General features: G+C 41.4%; 1 protein-coding gene across 1 annotated transcript in view; it reads left to right on the top strand.

Annotated features, from left to right (window-relative positions):
• Window positions 1-2,647: 2,647 nt before the first annotated feature.
• The window catches only part of DGKK (diacylglycerol kinase kappa), a 167,680-nt gene continuing 147,551 nt past the window's right edge, over window positions 2,648-22,776 (top strand). Inside the window, exon 1 of the mRNA XM_032620263.1 lies at window positions 2,648-3,181. Within this exon, the coding sequence (XP_032476154.1) occupies window positions 2,648-3,181 (534 nt within the window). The remainder of the gene's footprint in view (window positions 3,182-22,776) is intronic.

The raw sequence follows: 22,776 nt of genomic DNA, 5'->3' as shown, positions 1-22,776 counted from the left end.
AAGTCAGACACTAATCAATGCATTCTAACCATCCTCCCCTTCCCCCCCCCCACCGCCACACCATGGTCTATGCAAAGCATTATGTTCAACACTGGTCTGAGGAAAGAATAAAAAGCAAAACAAAATGTTGCTGTAACATAAGGCAATAAGGCAGCTTGTGATGTGCTGAGAATTTTTTAATTAAATTAATCATAATACAATCTAGCCAGTATATGTCTAGTAACCCACCCTAATGGAGCAAAAGCCAGACACAAAAAATTATTTTAACATTCACCCTCAAACTGATCTTGCAGCAAGAGTTTACATCATACATTTTGGACTCCTTGTGATTAAGTATAGAATTATAGACAAGAGTATCAATGAACATATATAAAGCAATAGCTCCAAGTTGTCCCCTGGTGGTGTCCTGCTGGATGACACCCGGTCTATGCCAAACCCCACTCCATCACTCTCTAACCCAAGAGTCCATTCTACTCAGTGACTCCTCTGCCTTCAGCCTTCCTAACTAATATGCCAGGGCTTAGTGAAAATAAGATTTAAATGTGAGATATTGGCCCCTTCTGAGGACAAAGATTTCACCAAAGTCTGAAAGCCTGAGAAGTGAGCTCCAAGCATAGGTTTACTGGCTGGTCAGACCTGGCATCTGTATGTTTCTGTCCTGAACCCTTAGGGTTAAAAGCAGCTTGGCTGCTTGAGTGTGGGATAGAAGAGGAGTGTGGGATAGAAGAGAGGAGAAAGACAACAAGGAGGATGAAGAAGATGAGCCGTTTGTGTGGGTCTACTGGAAGGAGACCTGCCATCAGTGAGGAACTTGATAGACAGGGTTCACCTCCCCTGGACTTCCCCAGCCCCAGAGGTTAAGGATGGCCCCCCACTAGCTTAGTAGCTGCCAACCAGTGTAACCCTTCTCCGGAAGAGTGGGCTTAAGCTGGGATGCTTTAGTGAGGATCTGGGAAACGCAGGTCTCATCAGAGATTATGATCTTTGGAGGGGGCTAGGTGAGACTGTCTTCAACGGGTGTTATCTACTGCTGGGATGTGGTGTAGGGAACAGAAAAATGCTGCAGGTTCTAGAAAATTCCAGGTGGGTCACTGTCATTTGGCAGAAGAAGAGGGATTAGAGTAGGATATGGTCTGAGAGGACAGGGTGAAAGGAGGGGCTGCACAAGGAAGGCTGCCATCCACAACTGCAGCATTATGTGTGTCGGAGATAAATTCACTTGTCATATTTCAAATTAGGTTTATAGGTGCTCCGTCCCCCACCCCCACACAGCAGTGGCTCAACGGGTGGTTTTCTCAATTTTTAATTGAAATTTTGCAGTATATTGGCATCTAAAGTCTAGGTCCGACTGAAGTGATGGTTTGTATGTATGTGAACGTGTACGTGACTAACATTTGGTAGTGTATATATGTCAATGAGAGAGCTGCTGAAGTCTCCTGATGTGGTGGGAAGGGTGTTGCGGCAGGGACCGGCCGTTCTCTTCGCAAGAGAATCTTCCATCCCTAATGTCAGAGTGCTTCCGAGGTATCAGGAGGTGAAAAAGGTGTGGGTGTTGCAGTGAATTTCCCTAGCCCAACACACACACACACACACACACACACACACACACACACACACATTAAGGAGTTCAGTAAAAAGTCTTCGTGATGCCTGGGAAGTCCAGCTAAAGGCAAAAGGCAGTCTCCCATGGCGAAGGCGAGCCAGACAGACGCCCGGATCGCTGCGGAGACCCGCGCAACCTCAGCTCCGGAGCGCACAACACAGCCGCCGCTACCCGGGCACTCTTGCCTGGCTCTCGGGGCTACATCAGCAGGCTGCGGAAAGCCAGGGCTGCCGCCCACCCTCACCATACACCTTTCCCGAAGCACCCCCAAACCCTGGACCCAACGGCAAACCTCTCGGATCTGGCAAAGCTCAGAAATGCAAAAACTGCGGCGGGGGACAAATTTTACTTCAATCCAAAGGATTGAGCACACACACACACACACACACACACACAGATGCAACACCCCCAACCCCGCGCCGCTTAATTTCTTTTCCCGGGTTAGAAAAAAGGATTACTTGCCCACAGAGGCTTGGAGATGAGGGGCAAGAGGTTGGTCCGAGGCTAGGATCACCTGCTGCTGAGGTGAGAGAGCAGACACAGGATGGAAGCTGTTCTGAGCAGCAGCTCACACTGAGTGGTTAGGGGGATTGCAAAGACCCTCAAGTTCGCCTCTAGCTTTTTTTTTTTTTTTTTTTGCATTCGCGTCACTAAAGGGTTAAACGCGGCCGGGCTTCAAACACTCCCCCCCCCAACGCCTCCCCACTCCCCCTCCCCTTTTTGTCCCCCCCCACCCCGCGCGTCGCTAGGAGGTCATCAAGCGCTCTGTCCAGTCCGCGTTCGCAAGCCCCTCTGCTTCCCGCCCATCGGGCCCGTGGCTGCTTACGAAGAGGTGTGCGCTCACCGAGGGGCGTGTTCCAGCACTGGGAGACGCCGAGCGCCCCCGGGTTAGACCTCAGAGCGGAGCCAGCCATGGAGCGGGGCGGGGGAAAGTTTGGCACCCTGGAAGGGGTTGTCAAACTGGGGTGGGCGGGGCGCCCGAGGGTACTTTAGCCCTCCGAATTCAGGGTCCCCCGCTGCCCGGACCTGAGGCGGTGTGCGGCCATGGACCGCGGAGTTGCCGCGGCCCAGGGCACTGCCCCGCCTCAGGTTGGCGAGCAGCCCGCGGAGTCTCCAGAGCCGCCGCCGCCGTGGCCACCACCGAAGCCGCCGCCGTCACCGCCGGCGCGAGCTCCTCAGCTGCTCCACGCGCCTTCGCCGGCACCGGCACCGCAGTTCTGTCCAGAGCCTGCTCCAGAACCCGGTCCGGAGGCGATCCCAGAACCAGCCCCAGAACTAGACACACAAGCGATCTCAGAACCAGCCACGGAACCAGCCCCCGAGCCGGCCCCAGAACCAGCCACAGATTCGGCCCCTGAGCCGATCCCAGTACCAGCCGTAGAACCGGCCCCCGAGCCGGCCCCAGAACCAGCCACAGAACCAGCCACAGAGTCCTGCCCTGAGCCGGCTCAAGTGTCCTGTCCGGAGCCGAGCCCAGCACCACATCTATTGCAGTGTCCGGTGGTCGCTCCAGAGAAAGGTCTAAGGACCTCGCCATCGCCGCGAACGCTAGTGCCAGTGCCGTTGTCCAATATAAAGGTAAGAAAAAGATCCCCTGGGGCGGGAGGGAAAGAACCCAGGCGAGGCCGGATGGCTATCCAGCTTGCGAGACTCTGGGCACCCTTAGCATCCCATTTGGTTGCCACCGACTAGCAAAGATGCTGGGAAAGATGCGGGGATGGGGGAGCCCAGGGGAGTGGGAAGCGGTTGGGAGGCGGGAAGCAACATGTGGAAGTGAGAGTGGGCTGTTTGGGGCTAGAAACGGGGGTGATAGCACCGGTTGGGAGTCGGAGCAGTTTTCCTCATGAGGAGAAGTGACAGTGCGGTGAGCGCCTATATCTTGAAAAAGAAGAGGAAGCCCAGGGAGCGCAAGAGACCTAGAGAGGTGTTAGGGGCTGGCCCAAGGTACACAGGGACGGGATTGGGGAGGGGGTGGACGGTGGGATACACCTCTTAGCCGCGGTCACTGCCGCAGAGGCCCAAGCTGCGGAACAGCAGCGTCTGCTTGGCCCCCTCCCTGCCACTGGGGAGGGGTTCCTCAGCTGGGGCACAGCTGGCAACGCTCCAGGGAGGGGCCCGGAGCCTCTGTTGGCTGCTGGGCGCTGGTACTCCGCGTGGGGATGAGGGGTTGGGCGGCGCCCACGCGCACTGCAGGGGAAGGGCAGGGTTCGCAGGGGAGGAGGGGGAGAGCATGCGTATGTCGAAGCCACCATTCTATCTGTCTGCAGGATTCCCGGCAGGTAGGTGCAAACACGGTGATACAGTGATGGGCCGCGTCACAAACGGTCAACTGGCATCCCGCACGGGTGCCAATTGGGATGGTACAGGAGCCCCAGTTTAGATACACGAAAATGAGTTGGTATTTGAGAGCATGTGAATGGGAACCCTCATCTCTTCCAGTCTTCAGAGACGACTTCTTAAACGTTGCACTTAGCTGGAAGAAGACCAGTGGAGAATCCTCGGGCACCCGCCCACGGGGGAGGGAGGAGGAAGAAGGTTTTCAGTCCTTGCGTTGGACCCTGAAACCCCGAAACCCAGTATGCTCTTCAGAAGGAGTCTTTCTTACTTTCTCTGTGCTCCCCCTACTCTTCGTTTTTCCTAAACTTTGTTCCACAAGATTGTGAAAATCATAATAATGCATACATACACCTTCATTTAGCTTCCCCCCAGAGAAAAACAACAAAACACAGAAACAACACATCACACCAATGATGCCCATCCATCCTGCTGCTTAGCAGGGCATAGGGACACGGCTCAGAATCCTTCTGTTCTGGACTGTACACTTGTAGAATGTAGGGGAAGGGGGTAGGGGTTGGCATCTCTAAATGGAAATGGAAGGGCTGGTTGCTTCCTGAGTTATGACTAGGGAGGCTTGAATTTGCAAAATAACTGAAATGATAAACAACTGAGAAAGAGGAACTCTAAAGGGAAAAGTTTCACAGGGAAAAAAGGGTGCAGAGGTTTCAAAAGAAATAAAATAGAACTGTAGGGAACTAATATATATATATTAATCCAACAACCCCGCTCTCACCAAAGGGTGGATCTCCACACACACACACACACACACACACACACACACACACACACACCCTTCTGGCATCAGAGCAGCCCTTCCCTTCAGTGATCTCAAGAAGGGGCGGGGCAACTAGACCTGGGAGGTCACCCTAACCAGGTGCTTGCTCTTGTCTTTTTGGAAGAGTTTGCATAAAGCTGGTGAGAGGGAGACCAATAAGGACCACCTAACTTGTGGCCTTCTTAAGTGACATTCCACGAACGTGACTGAGAAACTGACACCTGAGGGCTTAATTACCAGGATAGTCAGTGAATGTATGGCCTCTTTGGCCTCTGGAAGACTGACTGGAGGTCCGGAGCTCCAGAGATGAGCCCTGTGACAGTGGGAAAGCATCTCCCAGCAGCTTGACAAGAAAATTTCTATTGCCAGACAGATAAGGAGGATCAAGGTAAGGGGAAGCAGGTTAGCTTCCTCTACATAGTATCCATTCAGGCGTGCTGGCCAACTGACCCACGGGCACTTGGCAGCCCTGGCAGGGGACCAGGACCACCTCCCCCAGTTTCATTTTGCCAAGTAGAGCTGGTCTTTTGTTCAGTCACTTATCTTGCAGAGTGGGCTTCAAAAGGGCCATATAAATGAACCCTAGAGGGTTTTGAAGGATGCAAAGATCTGGGTAAATGCTAAAATTCCTGGGAGGAGCCCTTCTCCAACACTTTAGGTGTTGCTATGCTATTGCTCTCTGATGCAGATGAGAACATCTGATCTTCAGTGATAGGACCATTCTCTGCTGCATTCTCCTCAGGCAAATAGCACCCATAGCCAGCTGACTTGCATCTTAACATTCAAGGCAAACAGGTTGCCATCTTAGCTAGGGTTGCATTATTCTCAGACACTGCCTCCTTGAGGCAAGCTTAGGGAATGACATACGTGTGTGTGTGTGTGTACACGCACACACGCACACACAGAATCTTAGAGCTCAAAACTAAATATAGCTCTCATCGTACAATGAAATCCCACGTGGTAAGACACAGTCAGTACCAGTAGCATGAAACTAGCCTGATAAGTCAAAGGATAAAATGAGCAAAACAAAGGGTTTGAATGTGACTACAGATTTCTCCCAGATAACTTTGCCGACCAATACTGCAGTAAAAAACCCAACATCTTCCAGTGTGTGGTCTGCTCTCTTTGGGGGTTTCAGAACCTGCTGGTTGCAAATCTATGACAAGCATGAGGGTAGGGACTGAGAAAAGGGGGCGCATGTTTTCTTTCTGAATGCCTACTTGGATAACAGTCTGTGAACCAAACCTATTTCCTTCCTTTCTGAAATGGTTTAATTTCCAGGAAATGAGCCGTGGTCTCCCACCTGGTGGCAACAAGTGTAAGTAAAGATGTGTGAATTGGTTCTTTAACAATGCTATAACTCTCTTTGGGGGTGGGGGTTTACATGTACACCATATTTGCTTCCCTTCACTCAGCTGTGGTTGAAGAAAGACAGTTTATATTTTTATTCATTGGGTTTTGACCAGCTATGAAATTATAATCACACCATACAGGTGATTAATGAAATACACTTTTATGGCTTTTATTTCTGGGTTAGAGAGGGGTCTCTGTATCTCTCACTCCTAATGACTACACAGCAATTACTATTACATCCCAAACTATAACAGAACAGTTTCCTGGTATTTTTTGCACACATTTTCTTGCAAAGTAGCAAGCATTTTCTTATATGACATCTGGTAATTCTTGCCTGAATGCTTCATATCTTACCTACGTCTGAGCTTCTCAAAGGTAGATATTGTCTCTCCTTCCCAGTGCCTAATATAATTCAGCCCTCCCTATTTTTGCTCAATACACTTGCTGAAGCTTGAAACCTAGCAATTCCATTTTCAACAATGACGTAGAGACCGCTGCTGTGAATGAATTTAAAAACGCATTCTCACTCGTTTCAGAGTGAGAAGTAAATGCTTATTTAAATAGCCTGGAATATATAGCCCTTAGGAAATGCAGTCAATCTCTCCATTTTCAGAGTGGATGTTAGAACCATAATTAAGAAGAAAATTACTAACAATTAAAAAAAAATGATTTGGAAAGTGTCCTTATCCCCTGCAGTCCCGGCAGCAGCAGACTAATGATGATGTTGTTGGTTTCAGGGGTAATAAATTTTTTTCCTAAGTGAACAGAATATCTGCAGTGACTGTAAACAACTTCAGGATGTAGTTCTAATGTTTAACCTGTTGAAGGTCAGGATGAAATTACTTTCTTTCCTCATAGATTCTTTCTCCCCTCCTTGCCAGGTTTTGATGATACCATCTGATTTATTTGGTATATTCTGAGAGCTCCTGAGCATTTGCTGCAGGATGTTTTAGAAACGATAATGAGATATTTGTCCAGTGGTCTTTCTTTTCTGAGAATACAGTTCTTTTATGTTTATTAAAATCTCCAACTGGGGCTTCTGCAGATTTGCAGCCCAAAAGGCAAGGCTGAGCCATCAGTTACCCAAAGTGCTTCCAAGAAAAGGGGAAAAATCCATAGAGGCCAGGAAAGCATTCAGGGGCATTATAATAAGGATTATATAATCCCTACTGCTAGTATGGCACTTTACAGTTTGCAGAATGCTTTCCTCTGCATTATTAACTCTTTTATTCCCCTGAAGAAGGCAGCAGGGTGGGAGAGAGCAAAAATAGAACTTGACGCCTAATAGGATATAACTATTAATTTATCTATTACGGATTTTTTAAAATATCCAACATATGGCTTTCTGTGACATGTAGGATACTCATTTGTCTAAAAACAATCTTTTAGCTGACATTCCATCAGCCTTGATTTTTTTCCAAAGCAGTGATTGCTGTTCCCTGTCTGATACTCCCAGAGGAGGCCATCATAGAACAGGAGCCTGAGAAGGAAGAAGAAGGGGCACAAGACCCTGAACCTATTACTCCCAAAGAAGGCCTTTTTTTTTTTTTGGGAAAGAAAATAAATAGAAATTCTGCTAGGGATACAGTTCCCAACCTTTCCAAAGCCCGCCGACTGTAATTCTCTCAGTGGAAAAATAAAAACTTAAAGCATTTAAAAAGGAAAGCAGCCATTCCTAAAGGGAGATGCCCCCACCCTCACCAAAGCAAATAAACCTTATTCTCAAAATAGGAAAACAAATTTACAAATTTTTTAAAAAAGAAAGGGACAGTGACCCCAGATAATGAAACTTATACCTCCCCTGAAAATTATTTTAAGAAAAAAAAAAGAAATTCTAAAAGGAGGAGCTCCTTGCCCTTTCCAAAGCCCATGAAACATATCCCCAAGAGAAAAATTTTTAATGAAAAGGATGAGAAATCATCTCAAGGTAAACAGTATTTTTAACCCTAAATTTTTCTTGAAATTTATAAACTTTATTTGCACCTCATGGCCCATGCCCAATCTCTCACAAAAATTATGGGGGCAAAAATAAGTCTCCCAAATGTTCACCAATCTCACCAAAGCTCCCTACAGTTATTTCTTCCAATTATACGAAATGTCCAAAATAGGCAAATCCTTAGAGACAGAAAGTAGATTAGTGGTTGCCAGGAGGTGAAGGAAGCGGGGAGGGGAAGTGTGGGTGATAGCTAAAGGGTACAGGGTTTCTTTGGGAGATGATAAAAATGTTCTGAAATTAGACAGTGGTGATGTTTGCACGACTTGTGAATACACTAAAAACCACTGACTTGTATGCTGTAAAATGGTGAATTTTATGTTATGCAAATTATATCTCAATTTAAAAAATAAGTAAAGATCGTTCATCCAACTATATGATAATGAACCTACTACCTTCCCACAAATAAGCAAACAAAACAAATGAATAAATAAGGAAAAAAAGAAATTTTAAAAGAGGGGATCCTCTTAAGGGCCTCCAACCTCACCAAGAAAAATAACTTTTATTCACCCCCAATTTTTTTTTCTTTTGAGAAAAACAAACAAAAAAGGAAATCTCTTCAAGAGCAGATACTTTCAAAATCATCAAAATCGATGAAACTTACTAATCCCTCCACCCAGATACACACAAACATTTTAACTTAACAAAAAGAATGAAATATTAAAGGATAGGGTCCCTAATCTTACCAAATCTCCTGAATTTTTAATTCCCATAAAAGGAAAAAAAAGGAACAAAAGAAATAAATCCCCCCAAAGGGAGATGCCCCATCCTCACCAAAGCACGTGAATATTATTTCAATTTCTTTATTGAAATATTTTACAATTTCTTTAAGATTTAAAAGAAAATTAATGATGGAAGGATGTGTATATCGGTGGAGGGGATAATACCAATGAAACGAAAACAAAATCCTCTTAAAAAGAAGTGCTCCAACCTCGCAAAGACACATGAACTTTTCTGTTCAAACACAACGAAGACAAATGCAGAAAAGCAGAAAAAAATAAAAGGAAATCCCTCTAATGAGAGGTGACCTGAATTCCTCCAAACCCAAAAGCTTTATTTTTGATATAGGAAAATTTTAACTTGGAAGAGAAAGGTAGGAGAGAAACAGAAACAAAACCAGGAAAACCCTCTTAAGGAAAGATGTCCCCAGTCTCCACAAAGCTCCCTTTTCTCAAAACAAGTACATACATTTAGAATTAGAGGGGAAAGAAGGAAGAAAATGAATATATTTTAAAAGAGAAACCTCCTTTTTAGGGAATGAAGAAGCCCCCAAACTCACCAAGTCCCTGAACATTTTTTCTCCAAGAAAAAAGAGAGAGAGAGAGAAACAAAGAGGGAGGTGAGAGAAGAGGAGGAGGAAAGGGAGAGAAAGGAAAGGAGGGAAAAAAGGGGGTAGAAAGGGAGGAACGGATGGAAGAGGAGGAAGACGAAAATTAATTAAGGGATAATTTTTAAGAAGAAGAAATTCTCAGGGAAGATGAACCAATGAAAATAATGAATGTTATTGAAAATAATGAATGTTATTCCTGATAATCAACGCATTCCACCCCCCATAAAAAGGAGAAAAACCCACAAAATCTCCTAAAGCTTCTTCAAAGGGAGATGCACCCAATCTCACCCAAACCTAGGTGCCTTATCTGTCTTCCAGCCTTCAAATATTTATTTTTTTAATAAAAGGAAAGGGAAAGAAATCCTTTCAAAGAGAGATGTTCCCAATCTTATTTCTTCCAAATAATTTATTTTAAAGAAAAGGAAAGAAAAATCCTCCTAAGAAGGGCTCCCCAACCTCATTAAAGCCAGTGGCCTTTATAGCTCCTCTCCACAAAACCTAGTTTTCAAAAAATGAAAATCCTCCAAACCTGAAGACAGGTGCTCCCTCGACCCTACCAAAAACAATGAACCTTTTCCCCAGAGATGATTTTTAAAGAAAAATACTTCCATCATACGAGATGCCTTCACCTTCACTAAAATCAATAGACCTTATTCCTCTCCACACCCAAAAGGAAAAAAAGAAAAAGAGAAATTTAACAGGAAAAGAAGAGAAACCCTCCTAAGGCAAGTTGGCCATAATCTCACCAACACCATTGAACTTTATTCCCCTAAAATTTTTTTTAAAGAAAGAGCCAAAAAGAGAAAAAAAAGGCCTGTCTTTTAAGAAAAAGTATCCTCACCACCCACCCCACTCTAAAGACTAGAAAGTGTTATACAAAGAAAAGGTAATATCATTCGAGAAAAGTACCAGTGAACCTTAAATTCAGCACGTGAGGCTGAAGGGTAGTCAATGGTTAATCCCAGGCTGGCTTCCCTCTGCCCCCAGCCCATTTCTGGTTACCTTTCCAATCCGTCATTCAGGCTGTACACTCAGGAAAGGAAAACCCTGTCCATGGAAAACAGAATTAAGAAGGCAAAGCTTCTGAGGATAAATCATATACCTCTTTTCCAGACCAAACAGAAGTGATTTGGGAATTAGCTGCATCATCATTCTGCTCTAATACTATAGAAACTCAAGAGTTGATGATAAACTTTAAAGCAATGACACGCTTACTATTAATTTTCAAATTAGATAAACACCCCTACCTAGCACAGAAGGAGCTTAGCCAATTCAATAATGGGGTTCTGACAGTGGTTTAATCATGTGCTCACTTAAATGTCTGTTCTCATAGAGCGATAAAGGGCTTGACTCACAAATACATACAATTTGCAAGTCAGATTTATAAGCAGAGAATAAGACTCAATGTTTTCCAAATTTTTAAATTCATTTACTTATTTAAAAATTAAAGTGAAGGACCTACTGTATAGCACAGGGAATTATATTCAATATCTTGTAACCTATAATGAAAAATAATATGAAAAGGATATGTATGTATATATATATATATATATATATATATAAATAAACTGAATCACTTTGCTGTACACCTGAAACTAACACAACATTGTAAACTAACTGTACTTCAATTTTAAAAATGGTTAAAATATTTTAAAAATTAAATTGAGTACCTGCTCTATGTCCTACATGCTTAGCACTGAGAAATCCATGGTGGGCAAAATCACATAGATGAGATTTCCTTTAAGCAGCAATGGTAAATGAGGGACCCAATTACCAAAACAGATGTACAGGGAGTGATTATTTGTTTTACCAGATGTGCTTTACCAAGGTATTCACTCAGTCAATTCTCTCAGCATACCTCTTCTTAAACAAAAATGTAATGTAATAAAATAATGGAATATATGCTAATTTCAGAGAATGTGGAAAATCATGAAAGCTTCCAGAAAGTAAATAAAAATTATGTAGCACCCTGCCATTCAAGGGATAATTACTGTTAATATTTTGATATATTTTTTCCATTTATTTTCTCTGAATATATGCTTATAGTCTACAATAGTAAGACTTTAGGGAATGTGCAATTATGTCTGAGGCTTCCCCCTGTCCCAGTCACCTTTCCCACTTAATTATTAGATTATGTACATTGTTCTACATTATATTTAGGAAACACTAATTAATTTCAGCTTAAAGTGTATCTACCTGTATGATCTGCTTGATAAACATGTGCTTGAAACATAACTGTTCAGGGATGTATTTGCAGTGTAAAGCAATGAGAGTATACATTTTATGTAGATACAATTGTTGTATCTACACAAACAAATGTCCCATATATAAATAGTTGACTGAGCTCACGTTTACTAACAGCACTTTCTTGGTCATCTAGATTTCATTTGTCCAGCTAGCTTTTGTGACTTGTGTTTCGAGAAGGAGACCCAGAACAAAATCCACCTTCTTCCTACTGTTAAATTCCCAAAAGGAAAATCTAAATTTCTGAGACTCTATTGGGTCACTTTTAGCCATATGCAAAGATGTACTGATGGTTTTGTCTCTTTAACACAAAGTCACAGCATCATGCTCTTCTGGGTGCCTCCTACCCAGAAGGGAAATACGTATGTGTGAGGACATTAACAACAATTATTAGGAGAAAGGCTATTTAATTCATCCAGCTTTCATTAACCAAATGTGGTAGAAAATTGAGAGAGTTAATAAACTGTATACAATCCAACCAGGGTTGAATCAGTAATTTAAAAGGCGAGTGTAATGCACTTCTTTTAAGATCAGAATCTTCAGCCTTGTCTGCAGCACTTACAGATTTTCATCTTCCAAAGCATTACAGGCATTTGCTGTTTAAGCCTTTTGCTTTTAAAGAGCCTATAAAAGAGATATTGGCCCCTGAGAGCAAGGATTCCCGTTGCCTTTTTTCCCTCCCAGCAGCACAGGGCGAGGCATGTGATACTGTGGGATTCTGAGAGATAGGCATGATGCTCCCACCCAGAGTTTTGTCAGTTCTTCTGAAAGGAGAGGTGATGGGCATGGGGACTGAGCCTGGCCCCTGCCTACAAGAGTAGGAGAGGGCTGGAAGCACTGCGTGCAGGGCTCAAGTAAGAACATCCAGAATCCTGAATGTTCATTCATTTGCTTTCTCCTGCAGCTAATATCCCTTCTGGGATTTTGCAGCTTGAGGCAGGAAATGAAAGGTACCTGCTGAGTAAAATTTGTTAATCTCCTTGGCTGTGAGTACAGATACTTGAAACCAGGGAAATTTTCATTAAGCCCAGGCTTTGTCAATTGAGTCCCCATTCTCCTGAAGTGGCTCCAGCATGACAGCACCATCCTCCAAACCCCAACTCTAACAGTAGTCTCTGCATCCCATTTTAGAATTACCTTGATTGTTAACTTTCCCTTAATAAGTGTCATTTGCATCCATTATCTACCTTTAACATATTATTTCATGGTTTACTTACATCACTGTACATCTCCCTTTCAGTATAAAAGGAAAATGTGATGTAGCTTTACTAAAACAGCTAAGCATAAACAGCAGAGAGGAAAGTAAATGAGGCTACAAAACAAGATTATTGATTTCAGAAAATTAACAAGTTAGTGCCCTTTTCACTAACCTCAATTAATGCTTACTGTGACAATTTCCCTCCTGCCAGGCTTGAGTAGAACATAACTTTTCTCTTACCCATAATTTGGATATTGTTGTCACTTTCTCCCTCACTTTAATCGGTTTGACTGTTAAGACTAATTAAAATGATAATTTTGGTGTTTGCTGTGGTCTCCTTTGCTTTAATGTACTCAACTCAGTGACAAGACCTCCAGGGCAGTTTTGTTTGTTTTTGGCTTCACTTTGGTTTCACATGGAATCAAAGCACCCCCTCAGTGGCTCTCTTCATGGTTTTCCTATTATATTGCTTCTCACTAGTGAGTCCTCTGTCTAGAAGTTCTTGGAAAAGCTTTATTTTGTCTTTCCATCATCCCTCATCAGAACTAAACTTTTAAAAGTTTTTAAAAAGATGAAAAAGTCTTTCCTTCTAATGGTGCAAAACAAAGATAGACATTCCCAGGCAGCTTGAAAGCCTGCTTTTCATTTATTTATTTATTTTGGTTTGTATCCACTATAGTATAAGCATCATTGTGAACTACACATATCTGCTAATTAATTCATTAAATGTTAATAATTAGGCATTGGTGTTTTAAATGCTTTACAATATGATACATATTTGGAGGACTGTTACAGAAGTATTTTAGAGTGCTTTACTGGTATTTGAGGAAACTGGTTGGGGGTTTGGAAGATGCAATGGGAAGGCATTATTACTTTTTCAATTGAGAAGAATGGAATAAAGTTGCCCACTATCTGAAATTCACTATCCAGCGTTTTCGGGGATGGACTAGATTCAGATATGAGGGATAACCTGATAGCAAATTCACGTTGACATAAGAAATTTAGGGGAAAGAATGAAGTTGTCTGAGGTAAGTGGGAACAATATATCTTCCTAAAACCTAGAGAAAAGTGGAATTAAATTAAATTAAGCAGTGACAGTGAAAAGTATCAGACAGAGGTGCAGCTATGCCTGATTTGGGCAGGTTAGGCCAGGGCCTACAGACAGGAGAGTGAGGTATATGGACTTAGAAAAAAGGCGACTTTGATAAAATTGTAGAGTACAGATTGAAATCTTGTGGAAAATAAAGTAGATTGGGGAAAGTCCTATTGAAACTTTGAAGGCAACCTGCAAAATTGTGTATATCATCTAATTGATGAGGTATAACCATTGGAGGGCTGTTGATTAGTAAAATAATGACTGAAGCAGAGGGTTGGCTGATGGGGCATATAATTAAACACTACAGAACTTTCAATTTCCTTGTATACCAAATTCCAGACTGTCCTGAAAGGGACCTTTGGAGATCAGCTAGTCCAGTGTTTTAAAAACCTTTTTAGCCGTAGAATCTTTTTATGTTTTTCTCAATGAAATCAAGTGAAAGCCTACAAGAAGTATTTCATTAGTCCTCCTCTATGCTAGTTTGGGTTTGTAACTGACATGCCTTCCCAGCTCTTTATTTTAAGCTAACAGGAAAGTGAGTTTGTACTCCCTGTTTATTACTGGCTTCTTAGCAAGGATGCTGGTGGGGTAGGAATACACTGTATAGTAAAAAGAAACAAGTCAGAGTTTAACATTTGGCCTAAAATATTCCAGAGAGTAGATAATACTGTCCTGGAAACATGTCATTTTAGAGTTCCTCCCTCCTCACTCACCCTAGGAATGTATTACCACTATCTTATAAAGTGGGTTGTCATAATGTACACTGTCTTTGCTTGTAGGAACATTTTTATTATTGGGGATTGTGTTCCTGACCAAGGACACCACACCAAGTAAATTGTAGATATAACTAAAAATATGTAATAAAAGCTAATATATAACTGTAAGCTTCTGTAATAATTTAAAACAGCAAAATTGTTCCAACACCTATAAAATGGGCATAAATGTACCATACACACTGATTTTGTAAGGGACCCCAGTGTACTATAAAATGTACATGCAGCACATAAAAGAGCCGATTCTACATAAATTTAATCTATTTTTATTATTTACTTAGAATTTGCACTCTGCCCGCATCCAAAAAGGATATAAAGTATCCTACAAAATTAAACACATATAAAATAGGACAATTAAGCACAAATAAAAACAGGACAAAACCAATTCAAAGCAGTGGTGAATGAGACTTTAATATATGCTAGTTGTAATAAACCCTAATGACACATTTAATTAGCAGTACTTTTGTTTGCTGCCTTTGGTGGTAGAAAAACTTTGGGGAATGATTTGAATGACTCAGGCCTCTTAAAGTTGGTATCTGAGGAAGTCTGAGCTAATGCCCCATTTTTATGCAATACATCTTCCTGTAGCGAGCTGCAGCAACCACAGAATGAAGAACAAAATGTTGCCAGGACTGTGGTACAGGTGTTAATTAGTTGTCCTAATTAACATAGGTTTGGGTTGTTTTGGTGTGCCTGAATTTTTCTAATATTCTAATGCATGTATGCAACTGTGAGGCATATGAGTATGGGACCTTCTCAAATAAAATTCTATTTCAAATAAAATTTATTTCTGAAATAAGTCCAAATGGTACCTTGCAGCCAGACATTCAATAGTTTGGACTCTTTCTTGGATTGGGAGTTACATCACATTGATTCTAGGCCTGATTCCACTTTACATAGCTGTGTAATGTGGGGTAAATTGCTTAATCTTTCCATGGCTTAGCTTTTGTGTCTCTTAAATTAAGCCAATAATGTGCAGCTGACTCAGCTCAGCTCAGCAGTCTCCTCCAGCAAGTCTTCACTGTTATCCCATCTAGGCTGGGTGCCCTTCTGGGCTCCCTACCACCCTGTACAAACTTCTGCTTCTCATTTGCTTCTCATAAACTGAGATTATCAACTTGAATATCCCATTAGGGCTATAAGGATAAAGCTCTTAGGGCCTAACATACTGCCTGCCACTCAATACATGGTGTCCGAACTACTTTATGAAAATGCCATAAAGGCTGAATGAGAAATTAGATTTTAAACATATATTTCAAAAATAAGAAATATGCAAATGCTAGCTTATTTTAGTATCGTTTGTATATATGCCATGATATTTGCTATCATCACTTTCTATCTTTAGGTATTTAGGTAAGTTTTAATATATTCACCCCTCAAAACATGGACTTAACAACTCAGGTGCATTGCCTGTAGGTGATTGTAGGCAGGGCTGCCTCATATCCTCCCAGAGGGCTGTAGTTTTTTCTAACTCAGACAGAGGGACCCTACACATTAGTAGCAGCCGTGTATTGATCATGTGGATTTGAATTACTAGTCTTTGGTTATATGCATAGTAATCTTGACAAAAATGAGAATGATGAGTTATCTAGTCAGTTCTTTTAAAAAACAAAATGCAAATTTATTAAAACACTCAAGTATAGCAACACTAAAGAATATTATACTTAATTATAGTATATAGAGAGCAGGGTTAAACACATAACTAGGTACCAGTTGGTAGTCTTATCACTAATCTTAACTGTTAATTAGGATTTAATCTACTTATGGTACTCTTTTAACCATAATTGAAAAGCTCCTGACTCATTGCCTTGGTGTTAAATTTCTCCTGTATCTGACACTTGAATTTGGAGCTAGGTGTCAATATGACTATTCTGAGGTTCTCCCTTTCTTGTGAGGAATAAAAAGCAACAACTAAGCTTTGATGTCCCCTTGGCAGTCCAAGTTTTATCCAAAATAGCTTTCTACTAGTTACAGGAAAAGCCTTAATCTGTGTCACCAATGCCTGAGCACCCTGAGCTTGAAAATGGTCTGATCAAGAAAGTGAATACAGAGTCTCTACTTAGACAGCAGGAAACCCTAATGACCATCTTGTTTCCAATCAGAAGGAACTTTTCCATTAAAGGAGGTAGAAAACTTCTACCCTTTCTAGAATAGCTACTGGGCAGGATCACCACATAAAGTTGTACAGGTTGTATACTATGTGAGGCTGCCATGACTAAGGGGAACACCTTTCACAAAGTAGACATCGTATAGATGGATATAGATGATATAGATATAGATATAGATAGATATTTATTCTAAACAGTTTTCCTGAAGATGGCAGTCAAGTGCCTCATGCTAACAGAATCAGTTGACCCCTGAACAACTCTGAGGTTAAGGGCACCAACCTTCCACGCCGTCGAAAATCCTCATATAATTTATAGTTGGCCCTCCATATCCGGGCTTCCTCCTTATATGCACTTCCTCCATATCCAAGGTTCCGCATCTGTGGATTCAACCAACCACAAATCGTGTAGTACTGTAGTATTTACTATTGAAAAAATGTCCACGTGTAAGTGGACCTGCACAGTCAAACCCATGTTGTTCAAGAGTCAACTGTATTATGACAATTTTCTGACAAATGGAACTAAAATATTTTTAGCAAATGGTGCCTTTTCCTGATGTGCCTTATGGGCTGATCCTAATACTAATTCTTTACATTTAAATACAATGGCTCTCTTTGTAACTCCCTAGAAGCCTATAAACCATATGCTCAGAACTGATTTCCAAAATATCCTATTTTATTTCATATCACATTTACCTTAGGCATCATTTTATGGGCCCAGCATGCTTCCACTGTGCCACTCTGCTAGGTGTGACCATCATTTTAAAACAAAAAATTGGGACAAGGATTTGAACCAGGAATTTATAAGGGCACAGTCATGGGCAGGCATGCATCCACAGGTACACAGTGGTACATTTGCTCCCAGGAACATACCCAAGTATACATACTCCAATAGCTGAACAGCCTGGTAGGTAGGCACAAGTGCACACGTGCGCGCACACACACACACACACACACACACACACAGAAATAGAGATTTAGTTGGACATTGAAGCATATGAAGGAGGAGGCTCTGGCTGCTCAGTGTGGTGCCAAGCTCTTGCCCAGCTCTCCTATTTAACCTATTTTCAGCCTGTTTCACTCCCACAAGGCAATGAGTTCCCTAAAGTTTGCATGCTCTCATGTGAGTTCATTTCAACAAACCACTTTTAGGGCGTACTAGTGACAAAGAACTGTGCTAAGTAGATATAGGGACCCACTCAGTCTTGGAAGGTTATTTGAGGGAGGTAAGATCTGAACTGTGTCTGAAGTTTAAGTAGGACTTTGATAAGTAAATTTGGGAAAACAGACAGGAGGCAGAGGGACTATCTTAAGCATAGACATGGAAGAATTAGAAAGGGCGATGCTCTGAGAATCCCACAAAGACGTTTGGAACATTTAGTGCATCGGGAAGAAAGGCTAGAAAACTTAGTTGGGAGGTAAATTGCAGAAGGCCTTGAATGCCATGTGAAGGAACACGTGTTTTATTCCATAAGCAGTGGAGAATCATGGAAGGTTTTTGATTAAGAGTAACATGACTAGGCTTAGATTTAAGAAAACTGTCAATATATAGGATGGGTTAGCCAGGAAGACTCTAGAGAAAGGGGCATCAATCTATACAAGATATATTGAGGACCTAATGCAATCAGTATGGGAAAAAGTGGATAGAAGAGATGCTGTTGGGATTTGGTTTGTAATTGATTAAGAGTGGATGGTGGGGAAAGAGAAGAATGGAAGGTGACTCTAAACTTTCTAGCCTGGAGTTGTTAAAATTATAAAAACGACAGGAGCAAGAGCAGGCTTAGAGAGTTTCCAGAGGAAGATCATGAGTACAGTGATGAGAGAAGGATGAGAACTTAAGGGTTAAAGGACCAAAGTATGTATGTTTTGCCATGAAAAGTAAGCAGGGTGGAAAAAGTTTGTTGCTCCCCTCACTGCATACACACTAATTGAAAGCAATGAACAAAATCAATAGAATCAGATAATGGAAGAGAGATGAACATGGACAAATAATGTTTGGGGAAATAGGCAGAGAAAAAGTTATTGATTTTGAAGTTGAAGTATTGAACAATAAGGGAGAAAGAAGAGAATGTGTAATTTTTTTTACAGGAACATTTTCTTTGAAAGTGTCAATCCTGAGTAATTTTTTTCAACAACTTTTCTATCCTCTCCTTTGGCTGTTTTCTCTTTGTTGAGAAAAATCCTCTGAATGGTCTTGAAAGGAGAGGAGATATTGTTCATGTGTTGTCCTCGGATAGAATGCAAGTAGCTTTTCTCTTATTACCCAAGTCTTTATTTGTAAGCCTAGGAATATAGTGTGTTTTTGGAAACCAGTAATTTTAACAGTTATCTAGTTATTAATAGGAGGAGCATGAGAACATTTCTCTTGTGTTAAAGAAGAATATATTCTCTATAACAAAGGTTCTATTTTAAAGCTCTTCATATATAGTAGACACTTAATAACTGTTGAATTTATAAGAAATAACAAAACAGTCATAGATAGATAGATAGATAGAGATATAAATATATAGATATTAAGATATCTCCAGAGACAGCAAGCTAATATATACTTAGGGTATTGTAAGATTAGCTCTGAAAATGTTGAGGGGAGGTAGGGATTTTCTTAAAGAAAACTATTCTTACCAGGTAAACTTTGTCTTTTAGGTATGAACTGAATAATAAGCCCCTTAACATAGCAGCAGAAAGTGGAGGAAACAAAGGGCAAGCCAGATGGAATAATCAGGGAATAAATTGACAAATGTTTGAAAGTGTGAACTGAAAGCTTGGTAGGACCCCAGCCCTTTGCTAGTTGGTGTGGAAAGAACAAGGGTAGATGTGAAGTCTGCAATCTCACTTGGAAAACAAAACATGTACACCAGAGACAGGTACATAACAATACAAGAAAATATACGATTAGGTTACAGCAAGTGTAGGTCAGAGAGTAATGCTGTATGATTATAAAAGAGGGGAACAATAAGGGATGGAGTAGTTAAGGAAGGCTTCCTGATGGAGGTGAGATCAATCAAACCTAGATCTGAGAGCAACATACACAAAGACTTGGATGCAGCAAGGACTCTATTCAACTGATATCAAAGAGTTTTGAGAGAAAGGCAGAAGGATTTGGACTTTATTCTGTACAGCAGAGTATTATTTAATGTTCTTGAGTAGGAGAGTAACATAATAAAAGTAATTTTTCTGATATATATTGTGATAGTGAGAAAGACAGATTGGAGGGGGATAAGATAGGAGGCAGGGAGATTACCTAGGCTGTTGCAAAAATCCAGGTGAGAGATGATGGTGGCCTGCTTATTGAAAGCAATGATGATCATTCATTCATTCACTTAAAATCATTTCTTGAACACCTACTCTGTGTCAGGCACTGTGCCAGTAACTGTAAATTAACTGAAGGAAATTATAGCTAAGTAAAGAAAATAAGACCAAGTATACAAATAACTACAACCCCAAGTAGAAAATGACAATGGCCATGAGAGAAACTCTGAGTTCAAAGGAGATAAGAACTGATTGGAGCCTTAGCAGGATGGGGTAGACTTGAGTTCGGAGATGAGTAAAAGGACATTCTAAAAGTTTTCTTATTTGAGAAAAGATGCTGGGAAGAGTGATAAGAAGGGAATTCTAGGCAAATAAAACAGTGTGAGCAAAGGAACCAAGGTGAGAAAACACTGGGTATTTTTTGGAGACAAGAGCATGTGAAGCTTGGGGATGCAGACAGAAATGAAGAGCTAGGAGAAGGTGGGGGTAGGACAAGTGAATGGAGGTGGATGAGTAAGGAGGAGGGGAAATGGTCAGGGAAGATAGCATAGGACATTAATAATTTCTAATGTTATTTCTGCTTTGCAACTCACACTTTGCTCAAACTCTGTCTGTATTCTTTCCAAGGGTCTGGGATGCTTTTGTTTCATCCCTGGCCTACCCACTTCTATGCACCATCTTCTCTGATGTGGGAGCATAAGGTCCTGACTGATAGAGGTGCCCTAGTCTGAGAAAGGAACTGATTCCCGCATGCATCTCATACAAGGCTAGTTTCGACACTAAGTAGTATCTATATTCAATCTTTGGTCTTCAGGGACATCTCTCAGTCTCGGTTTTGCTGCCTGTATATACCTGTTTCACATACCTTTGGAATGCCTTGTCATGCGTGTAAGGAGAACTGTTCCTAATATGTTTCTCAGTACATTTCAAACTGAGCCTTCAGAGACACTTCTCAATCAGTTACGTTATAGCCATAAAAAGTAGTGGTCTTTCTAGACTACTACTTGATATTTGTATCATACTCTACAGCCTTCTAAAATGCTTCCATATTTCCCATGTCCTATGTCCTTGAATTCTCACCACAACTCTGTATGTGGTATTGGTTTCACCCCCATTGTGCAGATGAGAAAAATGAGACTAAAGGATAATGAGTCAAGATTCAAGCCCAAGGCTCCTGACTCCAAAACCAATCCCTAATCCATGTCAGGCTAGTTAGTACCAGGTTTTCAAAGCAGTCCTCTTGAGCCCCAAAATGATCTAGGTTCCTCTAAACAAAGTAGAGTAATGGGGGCCATCTGACTTTATCTCAGGACTAATTACCTTCATTAAAGCTAACAAAATCCACAGGCTTAAGATGAGACACAGTTTTAAGGTGGTTGTAATGGTTGTTTCATATAAAACTCTTTTGGATGCTTATAATGATGATTCATCGTGTAAATAGTTTGGAACTTCCTAAGATCAGAATGCTCAGAAGGTTCTATAATTCTTAAGAGATTAAAAAACACACCAGTCTAGATGTTTGGGCCCAGAATTGAGATTTAAGAGGCTGATTCTATTCCTAGCTGTGCCTTTGTGATTTGAGGTAAATCCTTTAACCTCTCACTTATTTATCCATTGGTAAATAAGCATAATTCCCACCATATAGTAACTGGGAAGCACTTTAAAATTCTAAGCTCAAAGGTATTTTAAAGCCTTAAAACTTCTGTAAAGCACTTTGCACAGCTTCAAAATGACTGTGACATCAATACACGGTGGAATTAGTTAATTAAAAACGAGTATATGGAGACAGGGTTAAAGCACAGATTTCTGCCTGTCTACTACTGTTTTTAATAGGCACAGCTGAAGTCTGTGTTCCCCTTTCATATCTGCCACAATGTGGTGTTGCCACAGCAAGTTGGCTCATCCTGCATGCCATCTCCTGCAGGGTCACATGTCACTACAACTAATATCCCTGGGTAGAGATTTTTCTAAGGTAGAAGCCTAGTGGAGAAGGTTAATTCTCTATTTCATTTTTCCCCTTTGAAGGCTGGATTGTGTGGAAGGGAAAATGTTTTAGACCTTTTGTAATAATACTTCTCTGTCCTATGCCTTAATGTCCCTGTCTATAAAATGGAGTTACTAAGATCTGCTTCTACCTGCAGAGGCAATATGTGAGCCTAACCGTGGGAGTTGCAGTGTAACATAGTGAGCTTCACAGTCAGACACATTTGGGTTGAAATTCCAGCTCTGTCATTTCCTAGCTCTGTGACCTTGGGCAAAGACCTTCACTCACCTCTCTGAGTCTCATTTTCCTCAATTATCATATGAAATTAATAATTCCCACTTTGTGTGGTTGCTCTAAGGATCCATGGCATAGAAAGTGTTTAAGTTCAGTGCCTGGTACCTGGTTAGTTCTTTTAAAAAAATGGTAGCTGCTATGATATGAAAGACACTGGTTTCATTTCAAGCAAGTACTATACTCACTCACTGTCTCTGCTCCCCTTCCTGTTCAAAAGGGGTGAATGTTCCACGCAAAATAAGGAAAACATGGGAACGACAAGAGTGGCTATCATAGCTTTTTAACACTGCATCTTAATATCACAGTCATGGACCCCCTTTACTTACTGCTGTTTTCTTCTGGTTAAAGGGGCATGTCAAGAGAGAGACTTGCAATTCAATTCAACAAGTATTTTTGAGGACTTAGTAATCGCATCTCTGACTTCTTTCATAATAAGTTCTCTC

Source organism: Phocoena sinus, chromosome X (assembly GCF_008692025.1).
Source record: "Phocoena sinus isolate mPhoSin1 chromosome X, mPhoSin1.pri, whole genome shotgun sequence".
NCBI lineage: Eukaryota > Metazoa > Chordata > Mammalia > Artiodactyla > Phocoenidae > Phocoena > Phocoena sinus.
This window is presented reverse-complemented; position numbering and strand designations above follow the sequence as displayed.